At 36.6% G+C, this 26,709-nt stretch overlaps 1 protein-coding gene across 3 annotated transcripts; it reads right to left on the reverse strand.

The window, feature by feature from the left end:
• Nucleotides 1-5,467: 5,467 nt before the first annotated feature.
• Nucleotides 5,468-26,066, reverse strand: lhx9 (LIM homeobox 9). Of its 3 annotated transcripts, none has more exons than XM_062028414.1 (5): nt 25,030-26,066; nt 23,556-23,758; nt 20,882-21,246; nt 11,217-11,419; nt 5,468-5,852 (listed from the first exon to the last, which is right to left on the reverse strand). In XM_062028414.1, exons 1-5 carry the CDS (start codon nt 25,207-25,209, stop codon nt 5,796-5,798), a joined length of 1,008 nt encoding a protein of 335 aa, XP_061884398.1. In that variant the 5' UTR covers nt 25,210-26,066; the 3' UTR covers nt 5,468-5,795. The 3 variants fall into 3 exon arrangements, with proteins under 3 accessions (XP_061884398.1, XP_061884397.1, XP_061884396.1); XM_062028413.1 differs by lacking the exon at nt 5,468-5,852 and adding an exon at nt 6,438-10,884 and having other exon boundaries at nt 20,882-21,243; XM_062028412.1 differs by lacking the exon at nt 5,468-5,852 and adding an exon at nt 6,438-10,884.
• Between the last annotated feature and the right edge of the window lie 643 nt (nt 26,067-26,709).

A 26,709-nucleotide genomic window follows, 5' to 3' on the forward strand; every position in this document is an offset into this window, starting at 1 on the left:
TTCACCTTGCTTAAAGGTGAGCTTTGATGGCGTAATGACGTCTGTGTTGAGTGAAAGGTTCCATGTTTGAACGAGCCATTTTGCGTTTTCTAATGGAGGGTGTAGGTTAAACAATCTTAATTTGATTCACGCAACGTTATTATTGCTAAATTATTTTATCTTAACATTCATGACGTAATTTTTTTTGTTTATAACTTACATATTTATCCATCCATCCATTTTCTACCGTTTATTCCCTTTGGGGTCGCGAACTTACATATTTATATGACAGAAAAAAATATTGAAACTAGGGGCCACCATGTGCTTGTTGGGGCACCGGAGCTAGTGATGTGCGATACCGCTGATTTTCTCTCCGATCCAATATCGAGTGAATAAGTGAATAACAATATAGTCAAGTTAATACAACAGAAAAAAAACTGGACAAAATCAATGGAGTTTCAAACCATAAAACAAGGAAATGAGTGAAATAAAAGCATAAAATAAATGTATTATCAAGAACTACCATTAGGATAAAAACAAATTCATAATTCAGTTACATGAAATGTAAAAAAAAAAAGTCAACAAAAGCATCCACCATTGACACAAGTTTTTTTACATGGTACTCCTGTTCACCCAGCATCAAGGATTGGAATTGGGTGTTAAATCACCAAAGTGATCCCTGAGCATGGCCACCGCTGCTGCTCACTGCTCCCCTCACCTCCCAAGGGGATGGGTCAAATGCAGAGGGTAATTTCACCACACCTAGTGTGTGTGTGACTATCAGTGGTACTTTAACTTTAATAGACAACTAAAGTATCAAAAGTATCGATCTTTTGAATTGACAATCGATATTATCAATCAATCAATCAATGTTTATTTATATAGCCCTAAATCACAAGTGTCTCAAAGGGCTGTACAAGCCACAACGACATCCTCGGTACAGAGCCCACATACGGGCAACGAAAACTCACCCCAGTGGGACGTCAATGTGAATGACTATGAGAAACCTTGGAGAGGACCGCATATGTGGGTAACCCCCCCCCCCCCCCCCCTCTAGGGGAGACCGAAAGCAATGGATGTCGAGTGGGTCTGACATAATATTGTGAAAGTCCAACACATCAGCGAAAGTCCAGTCCATGCATGGTGGAGCCAGCAGGAACCATCCCGAGCGGAGACGGGTCAGCAGCGTAGAGATGTCCCCATCTGATGGACAGGTTAGCGGTCCACCCCGGAGCAGAGTAGAAAAGAAAAGAAAAGAAACGGCAGATCAACTGGTCTAAAAAGGGAGTCTATTTAAAGGCTAGAGTATACAAATGAGTTTTAAGATGAGACTTAAATGCTTCTACTGAGGTAGCATCTCTAACTTTTACCAGGAGGGCATTCCATAGAATTGGAGCCCGAATAGAAAACGCTCTATAGCCCGCAGACTTTTTTTGGGCTCTGGGAATCACTAATAAGCCAGAGTTCTTTGAACGCAGATTTCTTGTCGGGACATATGGTACAATACAATCGTCAAGATAGGCAGGAGCTTGACCGTGTAGTATTTTATACGTAAGTAGTAAAACCTTAAAGTCGCATCTTAGGTGCACAGGAAGCCAGTGCAGGTGAGCCAGTATAGGCGTAATATGATCAAACTTTCTTGTTTTTGTCAAAAGTCTAGCAGCCGCATTTTGTACCAACTGTAATCTTTTAATGCTAGATATAGGGAGGCCCGAAAACAAAACGTTACAGTAATCGAGACGAGATGTAACGAACGCATGGATAATGATCTCAGCATCGCTTGTGGACAAAATGGAACGAATTTTAGCGATATTACGGAGATGAAAGAAGGCCGTTTTAGTAACACTCTTAATGTGCGACTCAAACGAGAGAGTTGGGTCGAAGATAATACCCAGATTCTTTACAGAGTCGCCTTGTTTAATTGTTTGGTTGTCAAATGTTAAGGTGGTATTATTAAATAGATGTCGGTGTTGAGCAGGACCGATAATCAGCATTTCCGTTTTCTTAGCGTTGAGTTGCAAAAAGTTAGCGGACATCCATTGTTTAATTTCATTAAGACACGCCTCCAGCTGACTACAATCCGGCGTGTTGGTCAGCTTTAGGGGCATGTAGAGTTGGGTGTCATCAGCATAACAGTGAAAGCTAACACCATATTTGCGTATGATGTCACCTAGCGGCAGCATGTAAATACTAAAGAGTGCAGGGCCAAGAACCGAACCCTGGGGAACTCCGCATGTTACCTTAACATAGTCCGAGGTCACATTGTTATGGGAGACACACTGCATCCTGTCAGTAAGATAAGAGTTAAACCAAGACAAGGCTAAGTCTGACATCCCAATACGCGTTTTGATACGCTCTAATAAAATATTATGATCAACAGTATCGAAAGCGGCGCTAAGATCAAGAAGCAGCAACATAGATGAAGCATCAGAATTCATCGTTAGCAATAGATCATTAGTCATTTTTGCGAGGGCTGTCTCCGTAGAGTGATTTGCCCTGAAACCGGACTGAAAAGGTTCACAGAGATTGTTAGACGCTAAGTGTTCATTTAGCTGCTGTGCTACAATTTTTTCGAGGATTTTCGAGATAAACGGAAGGTGGGACACCGGCCGGTAGTTTACCAGGAGATCAGGATCGAGGTTAGGTCTTTTGAGTAGAGGATGAATAACCGCTTTTTTGAATGCTAGGGGAACAGTGCCAGAGGAAAGTGATAAGTTTATAATATTTAACACTGATGGACCTAATAATACAAACAGTTCCTTGATAAGTTTCCCAGGAATTGGGTCAAGTAAACATGTTGTTTGTTTTGTCCCATTTACACATTTTGACAATTCCTCCAATGTTATTTCATCAAAGAGAGAGAAACTATTTTGGAGGGCGGTATCCGTCGTATATACAGTCGTATCTGTGTTAATAGAACCCAGTTGTAGCTGAGATGCATTGTCTTTAATGTCTTTTCTAATGACTTCAATTTTCTTATTAAAGAAATTCATAAAGTCATCTGCTGAGTGGGTGGAGCTACTGGGAGGAGTCCCTTGTTGGGTTAGCGATGCTACTGTACTAAACAGAAATTTAGGATCATTTTTGTTGAGGTGGATGAGATTTGAGTAATATTTAGCTTTAGCTGAGGTAAGCATGCGTTTATAAGTTATTAAACTATCACACCATGCTTGATGGAAAACCTCAAGTTTAGTCGCACGCCATTTGCGTTCCAGCTTTCTACATGATAATTTCTGGGCTTTAGTTTCTTCTGTAAACCATGGGGTACGCCTTTTAGGGGCCCTTTTTAGCTTTAGCGGTGCTACAATATCAATGGTGTCGCGCAGGGCGTCATTAAAGTTGTTAGTGAGGTTATCAATAGAGCCCACATAATTTGGGAATGGTGCCATTACCGAAGGCAGTAGGTCAGTAAGAGTCGTCGTTGTGGCAGCATTAATGTTGCGGCTGCTATAGTAGTTATTATTATTATTATTAGTTTGTTGACAATGAGTTAGAACTTCGAATTTTATAAGGTAATGATCGGACATTACTTTAGTGTACGGGAGTATCGTAACTTTAGAGGTGGTGACACCCCTGACAAGCACTAGATCTATCGTATTACCGTTGCGATGCGTGGGTTCATTTATTATTTGAGTAAGACCACAGCTATCAATTATAGTCTGGAGCGCCACGCATGGAGGGTCCGATGGGGTATTCATATGGATATTAAAGTCCCCCATTATGATTATATTGTCGGCGTGCGTCACTAGATCAGCAACAAACTCTGAGAATTCACTGATGAAGTCCGAATAGGGCCCAGGGGGGCGGTAGATAGCCAGGTGAAGAGGCAGCGGTGTGACAAACCTCAAAGTGAGCCCCTCAAACGAGTTATATTTATTATTTAGATTAGGTGTAAGATTATAGTTTTCATTGTATATTAGTGCGATACCCCCTCCCCTTTTAAGAGGTCGGGCAACATGTGTATTGGTATAGTTAGGAGGAGATGCCTCATTTAGCGCAAAAAAATCGTCTGGTTTGAGCCAGGTCTCGACGAGACCAACGACGTCAAGTTTGTTGTCTCTAATGACTTCATTAACTAATAACGTTTTGGAAGATAATGATCTTATGTTTAAAAAGCCCATATTATAGTTAGTGGGCTGTTTTGAGGATTGTTTGTTGAAATTATCCGAAGTAGCAATATTAATAATGTTGCGTTTATTATGCGTAGTGCACTTTAAATAGTTTCGACCATATCTAGGAATTGATACGACGGGGATATTCAGATTGTTTGCTTGATGTTGCGATAAACTGAACGCATCATAGTTAGCTACCTCAGTACAATGTATGTCTGCCTCTGACACGGTCACAAAAGAAAAAACATTATGTGAGTTGTGTTTTATTCTAAGAGAATTGCTATGTGTGCAGGGATTATCCAGCCTGACGCCGGCTAGTTCTAGTTTAAATGGCTTCTTACCCGGAGACTCCACGCTTCTTTGGTTAGCTTTTCTCTTTGTCGTTAGCCCCCCTCGGCATCCCCGCTTCTGCTTCCGCTCGCACCGCTTACGTCGTCTTCATTGGCGGTCACCGCTAGCAGTTGACTCCGCTGCTACAAAGGCCGCTCGATGTAGCCCGCGAAGTATTCCCATGCTAGCGAGGAGGTCCACCGTACATGCATCTTTCAATCTATAACGACCCGATCCATCCACATCCACAATTGTCTGTCGGTCGTATGTGATCACAGAGTGTTCACGCTTTGAGCCAGCCATGAAATTGACAGAAATGACGGGTGTTTTTTGCCAAATCGCTCTACACTCCCAAGAACGTTAGCATAGCCGCAGCATAGCCATAGCCGTGCGCCGCCATTTTACAGCATAAACATCTAGTATGGGTATGTCAGTATCGATTGGCACATCACTACCCGGTACAACATCCCCACTTCGCACATTCCTGCCGGGGGCAATTCTGATATAAAATGGCTCTCAAACGGATGGCTCACACTTAAAAGAGCCGTTCAAAAGACTCGACTCGTTGGCGAACGTCACATCTCTACTTGAAGTGTGTGGGATCATAACGCTACGTCACGCCTCAGAGCTTCTCGTGTCAGGCAGAACTTACCCTCCCCGCGTGTGTGTGTCTGTGTGTGTGTGTGTGTTACATAAGTGCTATGGACATGTTTTTCACACACTTTATTGAGCAGGAGACAATAAATAAAGCACACAGCCAATCAAAGCAGATGATTTACATCAACAAGACGACGAGGCACATGCAAAACCGTCAGCGTGTACTTCATTGTGCGCTTAGTTTTTTTCCTCCTCCCATCCCTCGGCGTCCCTCCGGCTCAGGCAGATGGCAAAACTCCAACTCTGCAGTCTCTCTTGGTGCACACGTTGACATGTTTGACGGGCATCCCGCTGCCCACTTTCAGGGGAGTCCGCCAAAAGGACAAAAGAAAGTTTCTATATAGGAAGACGGTGCACGTAGAGGAGAAAGAGTGCAGGCTTACAAATAGGTGTGTGTAAGTGTGTGTGTGTGTGTGTGTGTGTGTGTGTGTGTGTGTGTGTGTGTGTGTGTGTGTGTGTGTGTGTGTGTGTGTGTGTGTGTGTGTGTGTGTGTGTAAAAGTGTGTAACATCCATAGCGTCTCACTTGGGCCTCTGTGCTGTGTTTACTTACTGTGTTACATTTTATTGTCATTGTTGTTTTTGCATGAGTCATTCCAAAGCCAACATTACACAGCACACATTTTTGGCTAAAAAATCGGATCTGCTATCATCTTATCCTATAATATTGTCTTTGTCTTCAATGGTGACGTCAAAGTTTCCCCCTTCTCTTTAATACTTTAGGGAATTTTCAAACGTCGGGATGTATGGCTGTAATGCCCCAAGATTTGTTCTCCCTGCAAGAAATGATAGAGTAAGAATATATTAACTCCAGAGCAACCTGGCTTTACGGGCTTTGCCATGATATACAAACGTTAGATATGTGCTTTGCAGCGTTCTGGCCACTCAAATCCATCATGCATTAAAGAGCAGGTTGAAATTTGCAGGGTTTGGATGCAAATCCGTGGGGCATTACGTCAAAAAACATCATAAAAGGGGGACTACAAATTAAAAATGGAAGCAAAAATGAGGAACTGTTGAGCTCGCTCGTCTGTTGTCGATGTGACGTTTAAAGGAGGAACACACAAACACACAAAAAAATAAAAAATAAAAAGCCTTTTAAAGCAAAGTATTTTTTTTTTTATTCACACAAATTGAATAAGATATATAACAACCGGTTTGGTCCATAAATATTTAAGGGGAAATAGTTTCTATACACCATCTTTATCAAGAAACAGGAAAACATGGACAATCTTGATAGAACACGTACTGTACTCAACTATTAACACCAAGATCTATATATAAGCTTCTTGGAACTATATCTGAAAGAGTGCACAAATGCTTTCTATGACATCGCTGCCCGCCCCCAGCCCCCAGACCCCAGACCCACCCGCCACAAACAGGATACACCATAAAAAGATCTTTGAAAATAAGATGCAAAACAGTACAAAACTAGTGAGGCGTCCAAAGGGTGTGGATCAGTTAACAAAGAACACGAAGAATCCTGAATTTCACAAACTTTTCCCAAGTTCTCGCATAAGGCACATAGTAGAACTGAGTTAGGCATCCACTCCCTCAAGTAGACTTAAGTACCACTTTGTTCTACGACAGAACAATTTGCTTTTTCCTACTACCTTTCAGCCAGAGGAAAATTGTATGTTGTTTTGTTTTTTTTGGTCTGGTCTGGTAATAAGTGTCATTCAAATAAAATTACAGTGAAAACATGGACACCTGTCTTTACAAGTCCACCGACGTATCTCACTTCATTTCAACGCTTTTTTTTTTTTTTTTTACCTTGAAAAAAAAAAAATCGTCACCCTGAGCAACACGATAAAACAATAATGCACTTGTTCACGGGGCGTTGTGTTTACTTTGTTTACTGCGATTCATCGAGCAGGACAACAAAACATCAAGAGGCGGTTGGTTGCATCAGGGGTGTCCAAAGTGCGGCCTCTTTCTCTTTTGCATCTTGTAAAAATATAAAAAATTCATGATTATAATAATAATAAATAATACCTGCTACCGGATTTTGTCTTTTCCCAGCACCTTCCTGTTTAGTTTACTGTCTATTTCCCAAAATAAAATCCTCCCCTATGGTGGAAAATAATGCATTTTCCTTATTTCCCGGAAAATGTCCCTTATTTTGTTTACTTTCCCATAAATTCCCCATATTTTAAGTCTGATCCCTCTAAAAAAAAATGATTTCCGATGGTAGAAAAGACTACAATTTCACTTTTTCAAACAATTTCCCTTATTTTAAGATCAGACTTTTTTCACCAAGTACCACCTCAGAAAAATTTGTGCTCTCCATATACCACCATATTGACCAACATTAAAATACTGTCGCGTGGTAGGCCCAAGTATTCATAAAAAACAAGTCAGAGGTTTTATTTAACAAGTAAATTTAATATTTTGGCCACTGTAACATTACAAACGGTTTGAACAGTAACACTGTGTTATAAATTTAATGAGTGATTCTTTGGCATACCACTAAAGGTGCCCACGTATCACTAGTGGCACGGCTCTGACTCCAAACAAAACCTCTCCGATGATGGAAAAGACAAATAATTATTTTGTTGAAGTAGTTTCTCATAAATTTTTCATTGTCCCCTCCTCCACAAACACACAATAAAAATTGTCTGATGGTGGGAAATTTTTTCTCAAATAATTTACCTTTTTTCCACCAAAAAGTACATGTTTTACTTGTACAAATATTAACAGATATAAAAAGCAAAGATGTCAATCTTGCAGATATTTTATGTCACAGAAGAGCTTGATTTTGGGCAATTTCCCTTATTTCCTGTAAAAAAGTCCCCTTTTTCCTATAAAATGTATCTTATTTTCAGTCATATTTATAAATAAATAATGATAAATGGGTTATACTTGTATAGCGCTTTTCTACCTTCAAGGTACTCAAAGCGCTTTGACAGTATTTCCACATTTACCCATTCACACACACATTCACACACTGATGGAGGGAGCTGCCATGCAAGGCGCTAACCAGCAGCCATCAGAGGCAAGGGTGAAGTGTCTTGCCCAAGGACACAACGGACGTGACTAGGAAGGTAGAAGGTGGGAATTGAACCCCAGTAACCAGCAACACTCCGATTGCTGGCACAGCCACTCTACCAACTTCGCCACGCCGTCCCTATTTACCTTATTTTCCGTTATATTTCCCCTATTTTTCGTAGAAATGTCCCTTATTCCTCGTGAAATTTCCCTTATTTTTCCGTAAGATGTCCCTTATTTTGTTTGTATAGTTTCCCGTAAATTTCCCAAAATCTAACTTTCACCACCCAAAACTCTTTATTTTCCGTTTTCAACATAAACATCCTTCAGTCTACCCCAGGAAAGCTGTGGCTACAAATGTAGCTTACCATCAACAAGGTGTGAATGTACAGTCAAGGAGTGATGGCTTCTCACTTCTCTGTGAAGCACTTTGAGTGTCTAGAAAAGCACTATATGAATCTAATTTATTAGTATCACAATTTCCTGGAAATATGTCCCTTATTTCCTGGAAATGTTCCTTTTTTTTACGAATGCAAATGTTAAAAGAAAAGAAAGATGTCCATGTAGCAGATATTTTTATATCACAGGGGGGTTGATGGTGGACAAGTTCCCTTAATTTCTGAAAATGTTTCCTTATTTTGTTTCAATAGTTTCCCGTAAATTTCCCATAGTCTAACTTTCTCATTCCCCTGGTAATTTTGTCTTACTTTCTGGAATATTGGCCTTATTTACGAATGCAAATGTTGACAGATATACTGTATCTATAACACAACCTACAATGTCAATATAGCATATATATACATACAATTTCCCTGTTTTTTCTTTCCTTTTTGGGGAGGAAAATTTGGCAAATGTTCAGTTAGTTTGTTTAGTTTTTTCTGGAAAATTTCCTTTTTTTCTTACAAATAGAAATGTTGACAGATATGCTTAAAAAAACATAGCTAAAATGTTAATATAGCAGATATTTAGTCCCAGGGGATTTGCAATTTCCCTAATTTTCCCCTTTTTTCAAAGAAAATTTGCCAAATTTTCTGGTAATTTAATTGTTTTCTGGAAAATGGCCTTTATTTACAAATAGAAATGTTCACAGATATGCCTCTGAAACAAAGCTATTATTAAGATATTATTCTTATTATTATATTTATTTTTCAAGAAAATTTGCCAAATGTTCTGGCCTCATTTTCCAATGCAAATATTAACAGGTATGTCGATGTAGCATGTATTCTAACATTATGAGACAATTCTTTAATTTCCCATTCTTTTGTAGCTAATATTAGAAAATGCCAAGGATGACAGGTATGTCTACAACATAAAGCTAAGATGACGGAGTAGCATACAGTATATATTTGCATCCCGAGGGAATGCTGATGAAAAAAGACCGAAAATGCTGGGAAATATCCCTTTTTTTTTTTACAAACGCAAAAGGTTGACAGGTAATCCTCTAAAACAGTGATTCTCAAACGGTGGTACGGATACCACTAGTGGTATACAGGCTCCATCTAGTGGTACGCCCAAAGAATCACTTAATTAATTATAATTAAACAGTGTTTTCTTTTCTTATATATTCAAACACAGTGTTACTCTTTAAACTGTGTGTAATGTTACAGTGGCCAAAAATATTAAATACACTTGTTAAATAAAACCTATGCCTTGTTTTTAATGAACACTTACGCCTACTACGCCCCTGTGTTTTAATGTTGGTCATTATGGTTTTCTGAGGTGGTACTTTTGTGAAAAAAGTTTGACAACCACTGCTCTAAAACAAAGCTAAGATGTTGATGTAGCAAATAATTAAGGGTAATTTCTCTTATTTTCCAATACAAACGTTGAGCGCTATAACACAAAGCTAATATATATTGGCCTACACTCAATATATGTTAGCATCTGTAATGTAAAAAATGTATCAAAATCATTGAATCTTTCTGATGCGACCCTGGCTGGAAAGAGTTTGGACACCCCTGGATGACATAATCCGCTCTTCAGTCATAATGTGAACGTTATTACCGTACCAGAATGTAAGATCGTTCCAAAAATCGTGGCAATCGAGTACGAAAGTTCGGTCGTGTGATGAATCCTATTGGGATCTTGGCGGGATTGGACATTCAAAAAGAGAATTAAAGCCTGTTTAGTGGATCGATTCCTATACAGAACATTCTACAAGTTTGTTTCCCAATGACATTAAGAAAATCTAATTAGTGCCAACACAGTGCATACAAGTACAGGTTTCCGAGAGCAAAAGTCACCAATTAACCAAGAAGGGCTCAATTGATCATAATCAATACAAATGTACAAATAAAGGATACTACTTTCCAGGTTTTGAGTTATTGTTCTTCCAACGTTTGTTTTAAGTCCTTTCCAAAGTCAGTCGCTGCAAACTGTTGTCAAATGCTACACATTTTGTTTTGAAATTGTGGTCTTCTTGTTGTTCTTCCTGTTTGCGTGAAAACAGTACGGCACGCTGTCTTCCACGGTGCCGCCTGCGCTTGTTTTAAAGGTGTCAATCAGGGAAAAATGAAGAAGAAAGAAAAGAAAAAAAGGCAAAAATGAAAGCAGTCTGCTCGCTTGTTAGAAAAGGTTTGTCAAGGTAGTTTGTGAGGGGCTCCCCGAGTCGTGGCTGTCCAAACTAGAGGTGACGGACGTCACTACAGTAATCGAGGGGTTTGTCAGGTCTGTTAGTGTGGCCGCGCTGGAGGGGGGGGTCAGGGCCCCACTGTCGGATGAGGGCGGAGGGAGCGAGGTGCCGTCAGCCTTATCAACACCTCCGTTCTCCTGTCGTAAAACGTTCCTTCTGAATTTGGCTCTCGCGTTTTGGAACCAAACCTGCAAACCAATCCCAGTGTGGCTTTTACTTGTTTGTCTTTATGTACGCTTGCTTGAAAGACAAGAAAAAGACTGAAATCTAAGGAAATGTTACAGAACTAAAATAATTAACATTTGGATGGAAACAAGGCAGCTGCTCCTAATCTCAGTGCATCTTTTCCAAGGCTCGTCTTGCTCTCCGCCTCCACAAAATAACTGCATTACAATGTAGAACTAAAACACCCAACTCGTGACTACGGCTGCGTTCAAGGGAAACAAACGAGGAATGGAGAAGGGGGTGCAGACTCGACACACTCGGAGGAGAAAAGGAAAAAAAATGGATTGGTGCTTACCTGCAGAACTCTCTTAGTCAGGCCCGTCTTCTGGGCCAGCTGCTTTAGGTCCTTAGCGTCCGGGTTGTGGTTGATGGCAAAGTATGATTTCATTGTCCGCAGCTGGTGGTGCTTGAAGGAGGTCCGCATGCGCTTGGTCTTCTGTGTCGGCGGGTAGGCCTGCTGGTCCCGGTCCAAATGGTCCGTGTCGTTCTCGTTGCAGCCTTGGTTTTAAAGGCAGAGACTCAGAATGAATAACATTTAAAGGCTGGTGTGTTTTTTATTGTAGCTTCCCACATAAAACTGATGTTTCTTTCCCACCATTATTATAATATGAACACTTGTGTCCTATACAAGTTGCCCACTAGGGGTCTCTGTTTCCAAAGAAGACCTAACCTAACCTCCAGGTGCTTTGGCTTGTTGAACAAAAAATGCTAAAATGTTGTCACATCAAACAAATAAATCAAAAACAAGAATCCACATTTAGACAAATATGAGCAGCTAAAATTATGAACCTTGGGAAAGCAAAATAAGATGTTGTACATATTCATACACATTGCCAGCTGTTTTTTTATTTTGTATTTTTTTCTGTGAATATTTAGCAATAATTTGACCTCAGTTCTCAAACCTTTTTTCTTCTGAGAACTAATTTTACCAAATAAAAATCACAATTTATTTGCTATAGCTTATTTCAAAAGGGAAAACGTTTGTTTTGCTAGGACATTGTCAAAATGTCCTACCAGGATTTTACAGAATTTAACATTATTTTCTCCTGTAATCCAAATTTACTGTAACATTACAACCAATGAATGTAAAAACTATGACACCCTTAATTTTAACTGCAATAGTTATTTCACAGTGAAATACTGTATTCCAAATTTACTATAACATTACATCAAATGACCGTAAAAATTACAATACCATTATATTTTACAGCATTTAATAGTATTTTTCCGTAATAAAATACTGTAATCAAAATTGATTGTAACATTACAATTACATTTACAAATAACGATACCCGTATATATCACAGCAATAAACTGTTATTTCACAGTAAAACACTGTAAACTCAGTCCTTTGTATATATGACAACAAATGACTAAATTCAAACTGATTTGTCTCTTAAATGATTCTGTAGAATACAATGCACACTCTTGTACAGTAGGTGGCAGTATGCTGTAAAACCGAAAGAGTACTTAACAATAAAATTACTATTGCGAAGTCACAGCATTAAGTTGTAACTTTATTGTAATTAAGTGTAAAATCCCAGCTATGCAGTAAAAGTACATTCTGTGAAAGTCACGCAATTATTAGCCAGTCATTTTCGACGAATTTAAAATTAAAATTGTAATAGTTTTAAAATGTCAACAACAAAAATTAGCGTTTTTAAATTTTTTGGTTAATTTTTTGTTGTACTTTGTGAAAACAAAATATTTTGTGATTATTTATACAACTGGCAACATTTGAATTGTACTCTAATTAGGAAGCGGATCTCCACTCAAACAGTGCGGCCGTTGTCTTTGTGCTATTTTGTGCCAATTTGTCATTAAATAAAAGCTATATTATCTGAAGTGAAAAGATATAAACATTGCTGTGGAATATTTTTTACAATATAGTGAACTATTCCAAATCACTTGGCGGGCTCCCGCTAGCTCACGATCTACTGGTTGGAGACCCCTGTGGAGGAGATCATACATAATATGGCTAGGACAGTATAAAATAAATGATTAATGTATTGCTGTGCTTCTATATGTATCAATCTCTGATGATGTATTATTAAACATGCATATAATAAAATGAAGATACATATAGAATTGTGTTTTCATGCTCTGGCCCCTGAGAACCGGGGCTGACCGCCTCACTGGAGGCCCGGGATTCCAACGTCACTTCCAATTAACGGAGAACAATTAACGCGCAGATTACCCTTATTCCTCCCTATTCATGGGGAACAGGAAGCACAATGGCTGCACAATGACTAACTTATCAAGCGCGCACTAATTCGCACAGAGACACACACAATTGGGGCGCTGCAGGGTGGAGCAACTCATGAGGGGAGAAATTCATTTTATTTTTATTTTTTTTAATACACCTTCAAATATATGTTTAAAAGGCTAAACATTGCACTTGGGAGTCAGGTTTACTTATAGATACATAAATATGTATATAATTAAATATAATGTCAGTTTAGCCTCAGGGCAGATGCATGAATTAATCCAGACATGTAAATACATCGCCGCCGATTAATTAATATTCGAGCGAATTAATTCATATCTTTACGTCAGGGGTGTCCAAACTTTTTCCACTGAGGGCCATTTACAAACAACTAAATTGACCACCAAAATTGTAAAAAGACAAAAAATATATCTATACTTTCTTAAAACCAAAATGTTGGTAATTATTAGTTATTCGTATGTCTTTTTGCTCAATGTTTACATTTTTGCAAGCCGCAGTCAACAAAAGGCCGACATTGAATGCCCCCTGATTTTGGCAGGGTTTCCCCACGTTGTGTTTGGGAAAATTGTAAATATGACAACATTTAGAAACTGTTTTTTTGGTGAGGCGCTTTGATGTTTTACTTACTTTTTTATTATGTTTTGCTTGTTAGGCGTATGTGTGTGTGTGTCAGGATTTTTTGTTGATTTAATGTGCAAAGGCAACAATATATGATAAAACAAGACGGCAGCTAAAGAAGGACTTCCCTATTCATTCCAGAAAAAAAAACCCAGGTGAACAGCTGACTTTTGTCATAATTTTGCCAAGTAAAATTCTGATTATTATTATAATATTGCAAAAATTTTTACGTTTTCTTATAAAATTTTGACTTTTGTCGAGTAAAATTACAACTGTTTTCATAAAATTGCCAAAATGTTAAGCTTTTCTTGTAAAATTGTGACTGTTATTGAGTGAAATTCCAACTTTTATGATTATATTGCGCAAGTGTTCAGTTTTTTCTTGTAAAATTTTGACTTGGGTCGAGTAAAATTACGACTTTTATCATAATACTAGAGGTAGGCATTTTTCGGAGGTCTCAAGAAGGTAACAAATACAAAATGTGTGTGTGTGTGTGTGTGTGTGTGTGTGTGTGTGTGTGTGTGTGTGTGTGTGTGTGTGTGTGTGTGTGTGTGTGTGTGTGTGTGTGTGTGTGTGTGTGTGTGTGTGTGTTTCTACCCTTCTTGAGACATCAACAAGGAAAAGTACCTTCCATATGAGGACTGGTGAACAAGTTAGGACCGAAACCATAGTCCCAATACGGAAAACCATTGCATCTAATAAAGAGCTAAATACTACAGTCTGTGAATATTGCCCCAAAGTCAGGATTTTTTTTTTATTTAATGTGCATACAAAAATAAACATTGACAGGTGCAAAGGCAGCAACATATGATAAAACAAGACGGCAGCTAAAGAAGGACTTCCCTATTCATCCCCGAAAAAACCCGCCAGGTGAACAGCTGACTTTTGTCATAATTTTGCCAAGTAAAATTCCGATTATTATTATAATACTGCCAACATTTTTAAGTTTTCTCATAAAATTGTGACTTTTGTTGAGTAAAATTACGACTCTTTTCAAAAAATTGCCAAAATGTTAAGCTTTTTTTATAAAATTGCGACTGTTATTGAGTAAAATTCCAACTTTTATCATTATATTGCACAAACGTTCAGTTTTTCTTGTAAAATTTTGACTTGCGTCAAGTAAAATTACGACTTTTATCATAATACTAGAGGTAGGCCTTTTTCGGAGGTCTCAAGAAGGTAACAAATACAAAATTTGTGTGTGTGTGTGTTCTTGTATTCATACCATTATTGAGACATCAACAACAACAACAACAAAAAAGTACCAATGATTGTCACACACACACTAGGTGTGGTGAAATTTGTCCTCTGCATTTGACCCATCCCCTTGTTCACCGTCTGGGAGGTGAGGGGAGCAGCAACGGTGGCCACGCCTGGGAATCAGTTTGGTGATTTAACCCCCAATTCTAACCCTTGATGCTGAGTGCCAAGCAGGGAGGTAATGGGTCCCATTTTTATATAGTCTTTGGTATGACTCTGGGTTTGAACTCACAAAAAGGATAAGTACCTTCCATATGAGGACTGGTGAACAAGTTAGGACCAAAATCATGGTCCCAATACAAAAAACCATTGCATCTAATAGAGAGCTAAACACTACAGTCTGTGAACATTGCTCCAAAGTCAGGATTTTTTGTTGATTTAATGTGCATACAAAAATAAACATCGACAAATGCAAAGGCAGCAATATATGATAAAACAAGACGGCAGCTAAAGAAGGTCTTCCCTATTCATCCCCGAAAAAACAGCTGACTTTTGTCATAATTTTGCCAAGTAAAATTCCGATTATTATTATAACATTGCCAACATTTTTAAGTTTTCTCGTAAAATTGTGACTTTTGTTGAGTAAAATTACGACTCTTTTCATAAAATTGCCAACATTTTAAGCTTTTCTTGTAAAATTGCGACTGTTATTGAGTAAAATTCCAACTTTTATCATTGTATTGCACAAATGTTCCGTTTTTTCTTGTAAGATTTTGACATACGTCGAGTAAAATTACGACTCTTATAATAATACCAGAGGTAGGCATTTTCCGGAGGTCTCAAGAATGTAACAAATACAAAATGTGTGTGTGTGTGTGTGTGTGTGTGTGTGTGTGTGTGTGTGTGTGTGTGTGTGTGTGTGTGTGTGTGTGTGTGTGTGTGTGTGTGTGTGTGTGTGTGTGTGTGTGTGTGTGTGTGTGTGTGTGTTCTTGTATTTATACCCTTCTTGAGACATCAACAAGGAAAAGTACCTTCCACATGACGACCGGTAAACAAGTTACGACCGAAATCATGGTCCCAATACGGAAAACCATTGCATCTAATAGAGAGCTAAATACTACAGTCTGTGAACATTGCTCCAAAGTCAGGATTTTTTTGATGATTTAATGTGCATACAAAAGTAAACATTGACAGGTGCAAAGGCAGCAATATATGATAAAACAAGACGGTAGCTAAAGAAGGACTTCTCTATTCATCCCCGAAAAAACAGCTGACTTTTGTCATAATTTTGCCAAGTAAAATTCTGATTATTATTATAATATTGCCAACATTTTTAGGTTTTCTCATAAAATTGTGACTTTTGTTGAGTAAAATCACGACTCTTTTTATAAAATTGCCAACATTTTAAGCTTTTCTTGTAAAATTGTGACTAATATTGAGTAAAATTCCAACCTTTATCATTATATTGCACAAATGTTCAGTTTTTTCTTGTAAAATGTTGACTTACGTCGAGTAAAATTACGACTTTTATCATAATACTAGACGTAGCCATTTTTTTGAGGTCTCAAGAAGGTAGCAAATACAAAATTTGTGTGTGTGTGTTTGTGTGTGCGTGTGGGTTTTTGTATTTCTACCCTTCTTGAGACATCAACAAGGAAAAGTACCTTCCACATGAGGACCGGTAAACAAGTTAGGACCAAAACTATGGTCCCAATACGGAAAACCATTGCATCTAATAGAGAGCTAAATACTACAGTCTGTGAACATTACTCCAAAGTCAGGATTTTTTGTTGATTTAATGTGCATACTAAAGTAAACATTGACAGGTGCAAAGGCAGCAATATATGATAAAACAAGACGGCAGCTAAAGAAGGATTTCCCTATTCATCCCCGAAAAAACAGCTGACTTTTGTCATAATTTTGCCAAGTAAAATTCAGATTATTATTATAAAATTACCAACATTTTTAAGTATTCTCATAAAATTGTGACTTTTGTTGAGTTAAATTACGACTCTTTTCATAAAATTGCAAACATTTTAAGCTTTTCTTGTAAAATTGCGACTGTTATTGAGTAAAAATCCAACTTTTATCAATATATTGCAAAAGTGTTCAGTTGTTTCTTGTAAAATCTTGACTTGCGTCGAGTAAAATTACGACTTTTTTACTAGAGGTAGGCATTTTTCGGAGGTCTCAAGAAGGTAACAAATACAAAATGTGTGTGTGCGTGTGAATGCGTGTGTGTGTTCTTGTATTTCTACTAGGGATGTCCGATAATGGCTTTTTGCCGATATCCGATATTCCGATATTGTCCAACTCTTTAATTACCGATACCGATATCAACCGATACCGATATCAACCGATATATGCTGTCGTGGAATTAACACATTATTATGCCTAATTTGGACAACCAGGTATGGTGAAGATAAGGTACTTTTTTTTTAAATTAGTAAAGTAAGATAAATAAATTAAAAACATTTTCTTGAATAAAAAAGAAAGTACAACAATATAAAAACAGTTACATAGAAACTAGTAATGAATGAAAATTAGTAAAATTAACTGTTAAAGGTTAGTACTATTAGTGGACCAGCAGCACGCACAATCATGTGTGCTTACGGACTGTATCCCTTGCAGACTGTATTGATATATATTGATATATAATGTAGGAACCAGAATATTAATAACAGAAAGAAACGACCCTTTTGTGTGAATGAGTGTAAATGGGGGAGGGAGGTTTTTTGGGTTGGTGCACTAATTGTAAGTGTATCTTGTGTTTTTTATGTTGATTTAATTAAAAAAAACAAAACAAAAAAAACGATACCGATAATAAAAAAAACGATACCGATAATTTCCGATATTACATTTTAACGCATATATCGACATCTCTAATTTCTACCCTTCTTGAGACATCAACAAGGAAAAAGTACCTTCCACATGAGGACCGGTAAACAAGTTAGGACCGAAATCATGGTCCCAATACGGAAAACCATTGCATCTAATAGAGAGCTAAATACTACAGTCTGTGAACATTGCTCCAAAGTCAGGATTTTTAGTAGATTTAATGTGCATACAAAAGTAAACATTGACAGGTGCAAAGGCAGCAACATATGATAAAACAAGACGGCAGCTAAAGAAGGACTTCCCTATTCATCCCCGAAAAAACAGCTGACTTTTGTCATAATTTTGCCAAGTAAAATTCCGATTATTATTGTAATATTGCCAACATTTTTAAGTTTTCTCGTAAAATTGTGACTTTTGTTGAGTAAAGTTACGACTCTTTTCATGAAATTGCCAACATTTTAAGCTTTTCATGTAAAATTGCGACGGTTATTGAGTAAAATTCCAACTTTTATCATTATATTGCACAAATGTTCCATTTTTTCTTGTAAAATTTTGACTTGCGTTGAGTAAAATTACGACTTTTATCATAATACTAGATGTAGGCATTTTTTGGAGGTGTGAAGAAGGTAACAAATACAAAATGTGTGTGTGCGTGTGAATGCGTGTGTGTGTTCTTGTATTTCTACCCTTCTTGAGACATCAACAAGGAAAAAGTACCTTCCACATGAGGACCGGTAAACAAGTTAGGACCGAAACTATGGTCCCAATACGGAAAACCATTGCATCTAATAGAGAGCTAAATACTACAGTCTGTGAACATTGCTCCAAAGTCAGGATTTTTTTGTTGATTTAATGTGCATACAAAAGTAAACATTGACAGGTGCAAAGGCAGCAACATATGATAAAACAAGACGGCAGCTAAAGGATTTCCCTATTCATCCCCGAAAAAACAGCTGACTTTTGTCATAATTTTGCCACATAAAATTCCGATAATTATTATAATATTGCCAACATTTTTAAGTTTTCTTATAAAATTGTGACTTTTGTCAAGTAAAATTAGACTCTTTTCATAAAGTTCCCAAAATGTTACGCTTTTCTTGTAAAACTGCGACTGTTATTGAGTAAAATTCCAACTTTTATCATCATATTGCACAAGTGTTCAGTTTTTTCTTGTAAAATTTTGACTTGCGTCGAGTAAAATTACGACTTTTATCATAATGTCGTTGTGGCTTGTACAGCCCTTTAAGACACTTGTGATTTAGGGCTATATAAATAAACATTGATTGATTGATAATACTAGAGGTAGGCATTTTTCGGAGGTCTCAAGAAGGTAACAAATACAAAACATGTGTGTGTGTGTGTGTGTGTGTGTTCTTGTATTTCTACCGTTCTTGAGACATCAACAAGGAAAAGTACCTTCCACACGAGGACAAGTTACGACCGAAATCATGGTCCCAATACGGAAAACCATTGCATTTAATACAGAGCTAAATACTACAGTCTGTGAACATTGCTCCAAAGTCGGGATTTTTTTGTTGATTTAATGTGCATACAAAAGTAAGCATTGACAGGTGCAAAGGCAGCAATATATGATAAAACAAAACGGCAGCTAAAGAAGGTTTTCCCTATTCATCCCCGAAAAAACAGCTGACTTTTGTCATATAATTTTGCCGAGTAAAATATGGATTATTATTATAACATTGCCAACATTTTTAAGTTTTCTCATAAAAGTGTGACTTTTGTTGAGTAAAATTACGACACTTTTCATAAAATTGCCAACATTTTAAGCTTTTCTTGTAAAATTGCGACTGTTATTGAGTAAAATTCCAACTTTTATCATTATATTGCACAAACGTTCCGTTTTTTCTTGTAAAATTTGGACTTACGTCCAGTAAAATTACGACTTTTATCATAACACCAGAGGTAGGCATTTTTTGGAGGTGTGAAGAAGGTAACAAATACAAGAGTGTGTGAGTGTGTGTGTGTGTGTGTGTGTGTGTGTGTGTGTGTGTGTGTGTGTGTGTGTGTGTGTGTGTGTGTGTGTGTGTGTTCTTGTATTTATACCATTCTTGAGACATCAACAACAACAACAACAACAAAAGTACCAATGATTGTCACACACACACTAGGTGTGGTGAAATTTGTCCTCTGCATTTGACCCATCCTCTTGTTCACCGTCTGGGAGGTGAAGGGAGCAGTAAGCAGCAGCGGTGGCTGCGCCCGGGAATCAGTTTGGTGATTTAACCCCCAATTCCAACCCTTGATGCTGAGTGCCAAGCGGGGAGGTCATGGGTCCCATTTTTTTATAGTCTTTGGTATGACTCTGGGTTTGAACTCACGGCCTGATGACAAGGAAAAGTACCTTCTATATGAGGACTGGTGAACAAGTTAGGACCAAAATCATGGTCCCAATTCAAAAAACCATTGCATCTAATAGAGAGCTAAATACTACAGTCTGTGAACATTGCTCCAAAGTCAGGATTTTTTGTTGATTTAATGTGCATACAAAAATAAACATTGACAAATGCAAAGGCAGCAATATATGATAAAACAAGACGGCAGCTAAAGGACTTCCCTATTCATCCTCGAAAAAACCCGCCAGGTGAACAGCTGTATTTTGTCATAATTTTGCCAAGTAAAATTCCGTTTATTATTATAATATTGCCAACATTTTTAAGTTTTCTTATAAAATTGTGACTTTTGTCGAGTAAAATTACGACACTTTTCATAAAGTTCCCAAAATGTTACGGTTTTCTTGTAAAATTGCGACTGTTATTGAGTAAAATTCCAACTTTTATCATTACATTGCACAAATGTTCCATTTTTTCTTGTAAAATTTTGACTTACGTCGAGTAAAATTACGACTTTTATCATAATACTAGAGGTAGGCATTTTTTTGGAGGTGTGAAGAAGGTAACAAATACAAGAATGTGTGTGTGTGTGTGTGTGTGTGTGTGTGTGTGTGTGTGTGTGTGTGTGTGTGTGTGTGTGTGTGTGTGTGTGTGTGTGTGTGTGTGTGTGTGTGTGTGTGTGTGTGTGTGTGTGTGTGTGTGTGTGTGTGTGTGTGTGTGTCTCACCCGTGTTGTAGCTGGGTAAATCCAAGCCCATGGCGGGGCTCTTCCTCTTCCGCGGTCGGCCCTTCTGCGCCGTGCCGGTGCCGGTGCCGTTGAAGTAGGGCAGGCCCAGGCCGCCGCCCTTGGCCGCCAGCTCGGCGAAGTTGAGCTGGGGGTGGTAGTCTGCTCCCTGCACCAGGCTCTCGAAGTGGAGGCGGCAGTAGACGAGGCTGTCCTTCATGCCGAAGTGGTCGCCGGTGGTGAGGGTCTTGTTGCACGTGGTGCACGTGAAGCAGCTCAGGTGGTACACAGAGTCTCTCGCGCGCATCACCATCTCCGAGGCGGAAATCCCCAAGTGGCAGCGCGCGCACCTCTGCACCGAGAACCTTCTGGAACAGACACATCGTCAAACCACTGCCCGGCCCCGGACACAAAACATAATCACATAGTTTATTTTCTATTTCAATTCTTTATTGTCATTGTCAGCAAAACAAACGACATTTTCTTACCCGAATGCTCAAAATAATTAATTAGAATAAGTAGTGTAACCTTAAAAAGTTGTACTTACTTAACAATGTGAGTGTGAGTAACATTTTCCTTATTTTAAAGTTTATTAAACTTGTTATTTTTAATCAATATTAACTTGTTTGTAGATTGTGTAACTGCCACTTAAAATAATTAACTCGCAGTTACTTAAATCTCAGTGGATTAAACATAATTGTGTCTTATTTTGAAAGAACAAATCAATGAATCAAATCAAGATTAAATAAAAAATTGCATTATAGATTTGTATTGTTATTATACTCTGTGTGTTTGTATATATAGATTATTACATGCGTATACATACACACAGAGGACGTGCTTTTATTTTGTAGCATTTGCGGGCACTTCCTCTTCAGGCAGCAGACTCGAGGAGGAACATTTTTGAGTTGGCTAAATTGGTAAGTTTAATTCAATTATAATTTAAAAAAGTACATTTAACATAAATGTGGCAACTGATTGCCTCACTTTTTTTAGTTCTGCTTACTTACTTACTCTATTTATTTGATGTTAAGATGTGCTTATATAGCCCTCGCTCTACTATTTTGACAAACTTTTGTTTCCGGTTGTGATTATTTTTCTTGTAATTTTCACAAATGACCGTCAATTTGGATGTGTTTTATTACTAAATCAATGATATATAATTGACATTTGTTTAACCGTTAGCTTTTCTTTCTCACCAACATTATTGCAAACTTCCTGTCATTGCCACTAAGAGACTGACATTTAAAGAGACATACACCATCTTTACTATTAAACTGCATTTACTTATTGTTGTTTGGCCACACATTTCACAAGAAATAGAATTCCATTTTTCAAGCAATATTTTTGTATTTCCTTTTATACTTTCACTTTTTATTATTGTTTTTGACATGTGTAGCGATGCACTTTAGTATTTCACTATTCAATTTATATTTTCCTATTTCTTTTTACAGTATTATTATTCATAGCACTTTTGTGTGGGCCTATACCCAATTCACAGAGTAAAACTTCACTCACCAATAGTTTTCATTTATTTGTATAGTTTCACTTTTTAGTAAGATTTCACTATTTGACCAATATGTTTGAAATTATTTGTACATTATATATATATATATATATATATATATATATATATATATATATATATATATATATATATATATATATATATATATATATATATATAGCATTTTTGTATACGCCTACACAATTCACAAAGCATAGATTTGACTATTTAACCAGTCTTTTCCAATTTATTTATGCAATGTTTGTAAAGGCCTACACATTTCACTAAGTAAGCTTTCACTATATACAATATTTTCGTATTTATTCATTTTATTATTATTAGCATTTTGTATAGCCCTACACAATTCACAAAGTATAGAGTTCCCTAACCAATAGTTTTCATTTCTTTGGATTTGTTCACTTTGTATTAATGTTTTGACATATGTAGCTATAAGCAGTAAGCTTTCACTATGAAACTTTTTTTCAAGTCATCTTTTATAATACAATTTAACAAACAATAATAATTAAATATTCAAAATGTAAAAAATATATGTGTGTCATTATTTTTTAAATAATTTTTATATTTCACATTACACAAGCATGCAGTAAGCTTTCACTTTTAACAATACTTTAAAAAAAATCTTATGTTTAACACAAGTTCACATGCAGTGATAATTCACTATTTAATTAAAAATAAGCAAACATTTATTTTATTTTATTTGAGCTTTTTTGTATACACATTACACAAGGAATACTATTTTACCATTAAACCCATATGCTTAATTTTTGTGTGTACTTGTATAGCATTTTTATATACACATTTGGCAAACAGTAAAATGTCACCATCCCACCAATATTTTTCATTTCATATTTTAACTTTTGATCAATATTTTTGACATTTTTGTATCCACATTTCACAAACAGTTTTCACTATTGAACCAATATTTTTTCCAGTGAATTGCTATAAAATAACGTGTATGTTGGAAAAATTATGTCTTGGAAAATATGATTTAAAAAAAGAAATGTTCAGCGAGTAGGCCCGGAGTAATTTACAAAATGAGCAACAGCCTGCTAAAAAGAAACAAATAAACTGACTTTACACTCCACTTGTTTATATAGTTGCAAATATGTCCAAATTGAGGCGTGGTGATGCAATATAAAAACATCTTACCTGTAGTAATCCTCCTTGCAGTAGATGCTCCCGTCCTTTGCAAAACACGTTAGCTCCGATTCCAGCGCGAGTTTACATTCACAGCATTTGAGACAGCGCAAGTGCCACTGCTTGTCCACGGCCAGGAGGTAGTATCTGTCCGAGATCTTGCCCCCACAGCCGGCACACAGTGCGGGCTTCTCCGGGCTCATGGAGGGCATGGTCTGGGAACAAGGGAGTCCTTTTAATTCATCTTGTCATATATTTTCACATATTTTATAAGCAAGAATTATATATATGTATGTATATATTTTATTTTTTTTACCAAAAAAATAAATATATGATGCATATTTAGTATGTCGCATATATATTTGTTGCATTTAAAAAATGTTGCAGATTTATGTATTTTGCAAAAAATAAAACAATTGTTGCACATTTATGCATTTTGCCATATATATACATATATATATGTATATGTATGTATATATATATATATATATATATATATATATATATATATATATATATATATATATATATATATATATATATATATATATATATATATATATATAATATATATATATATATATATATATATACATACACACACACACACACACACACACACACATGTGTATATATATATATATATATATATATATATATATACATATATATATATATATATATATATATATATATATATATATATATATATATATATATATATATATATATATATATATATATATATATATATATATATATATATATATATATATATATATATATATATGGTACATTTTCATGTATTTTGCTGAAAATATTTGTTGCAAAAAAGAAAATGTTTGATGCATATTTATGTATTTTGCATATATATATGTTGCATTAAAAAATTTTTGCTGATTTATGTATTCTGCAAAAAATAAAACGATTGTTGCTCATTTTTGCATTTTGTCATATATATATATATATATATATATATATATATATATATATATATATATATATATATATATATATATATATATATATATATATATATATATATATATATATATATATATATATGTTGCATTTTCATGTATTTTGCAAAAAATATTTGTTGCAAAAAAGAAAATGTTTGATGCATATTTATGTATTTTGCATATATATTTGTTGCATTAAATTTTTTTGGCTGATTTATGTATTCTGCAAAAAATACAACAATTGTTGCTCATTTTTGCATTTTGACTGAAATAATTTATATATATTTGTTGCAGATTTGTTCATTTTGCAAAGCCTTCACCGCGCACTTATTTCACATTTCCTGAAGAATACAAGCACATATAAAACAATGTTTTAATTCTAGCACTATTTAACAAACACATTTTTATATTATATTGTGTTTTTAGCTGTACAATTATTGGATGATTTCCTAATATAATATAGATGTGATGCACATGCGGTATTTCTGCCACTTTTGGACAATACGAAACATGGCCGCACTCACCGTCTCTCTCCCGTTGAGCTGCATGCTCTTGGCTAGGCGAGACTCCGACTTGGACCGTCTCTCCATCTCCTCCATGATCCCTTGGATGTGATCCCCGGAGATCCCGTGGAAAAGCATGGCTCCCGGTGCCGGACGCAACTTGCAACTGGCCGCCTCTGCCTTGCAGCCCACCACTTCCATACACCGCCTGCGTGGACCGTACGGTGCAGGCTCGGCTCAGCGCATCCGAGTGTGGGCCCGCGGTGGGCCGCTGCAAGCGCCGGGGAGGAAGGGGGTGGCGCCGGGGACTGGGGCGGGGGAGCCAAAAACCCCCTGCAGAAACTCAGTCTGCAAATGGCGACTGGAAGCAAAAAGAGAAGCAAAAACTACAGCATGGGTGCAGCAGACGTGAGGACCTTCTTGTTGGTGGTCCTGGTCTGCAGATGTCTCTCCTCCGGATCAAAAAAAAAAAAAAAAAAAAAGGTAAATAGTCCAAAACGAGTGATGGAGTCAAGGAGGAGGCTGGCCTAAACAGCCCAAAATAATGAAGCTAATTTTTTTTTTTTTCTCTTCCCAAAGTTGGGTTCCTTGGTGTTTGGAGGTCAGACTGGGACTGCCTGGCTTTGAGAAGTGTGTCCTATTTGTGAAGAAAAGCAAAGCCTGCCCAGTGTGAATAATTTGGTAGGAGGAGTTCCCCATCTCTCTCTCTCTCCCTCTCTCTTTCTCTCTCTCTCTCTCTCTCTCTTTCTCTTTCTCTTTCTCACAATCATTTCCATTGCCCAACAAAGTTTTCTTTTCTTAAAAAACATTCACTTATTTACACCAAAATATACGTTTAAATATGTGTTCAATTAATTTAGCACCGTTTATTTTTAATACATATTTTGACTAAAGGGGGCGTGGCCGCGATTATTGTTAGGTTATAGTGGGCGTGGCTTTTTGTGTATTTAGAAAACTATTTTACAAGACATATTATCGTGCATGTTACGACTGAACATAATTCCTTTTATTACATTATTTCGATGCATTTATTAATTTTGTTAGCCGTTTAAAAGAAAAAAAAGTCCTGGTGCAGGAGACAAGGCCTGCGGCACCTTTTGTTTACTTTCCTTTACTGGGAATTTAATTCATGACGAGAGTAACATTTTCCATAACAGACAGCCAGGGTTGTGTGTGAGAGAAATGAACACAAATAATAATATTGTGGTCATGGTGAGGGAGGAAAAAACCCTATAGCGGTTATCGCATATTTTCAGAAATGACTTAATATATACATTCAAATTACTGTATGTATATATATATATATATATATATATATATATATATATATATATATATATATATATATATATATATATATATATAGTGTGTGTGTGTGTGTGGGTGTCAGCGTTGAGTATTCTTTATGTGAGAAAAAGTCTGAATTTAATGTTTTAATTTTTTTATATAATGTATTATAAGCTTAGGTTCCTTTTTTTATGTTTAATTTGTTTGCTTCGTCTGACAACGTGTTATATTATCACGCACACGCCTCAAATTGTGCAGCCTTTAATTGGAGGCCCAATGAAGGTTCGAACCCCTCCCGTACATTATTAGCACTTTGTCAGTGCATTAATGGAAGCCAGGAGAAATAAATACATGATAATAATAATGTATATTTTTTTAAACAGTAGTTGTTTTTTTTAATGTGGACAATTGAGA

Source organism: Entelurus aequoreus, linkage group LG19 (genome assembly GCF_033978785.1).
Source record: "Entelurus aequoreus isolate RoL-2023_Sb linkage group LG19, RoL_Eaeq_v1.1, whole genome shotgun sequence".
Lineage (NCBI taxonomy): Eukaryota > Metazoa > Chordata > Actinopteri > Syngnathiformes > Syngnathidae > Entelurus > Entelurus aequoreus.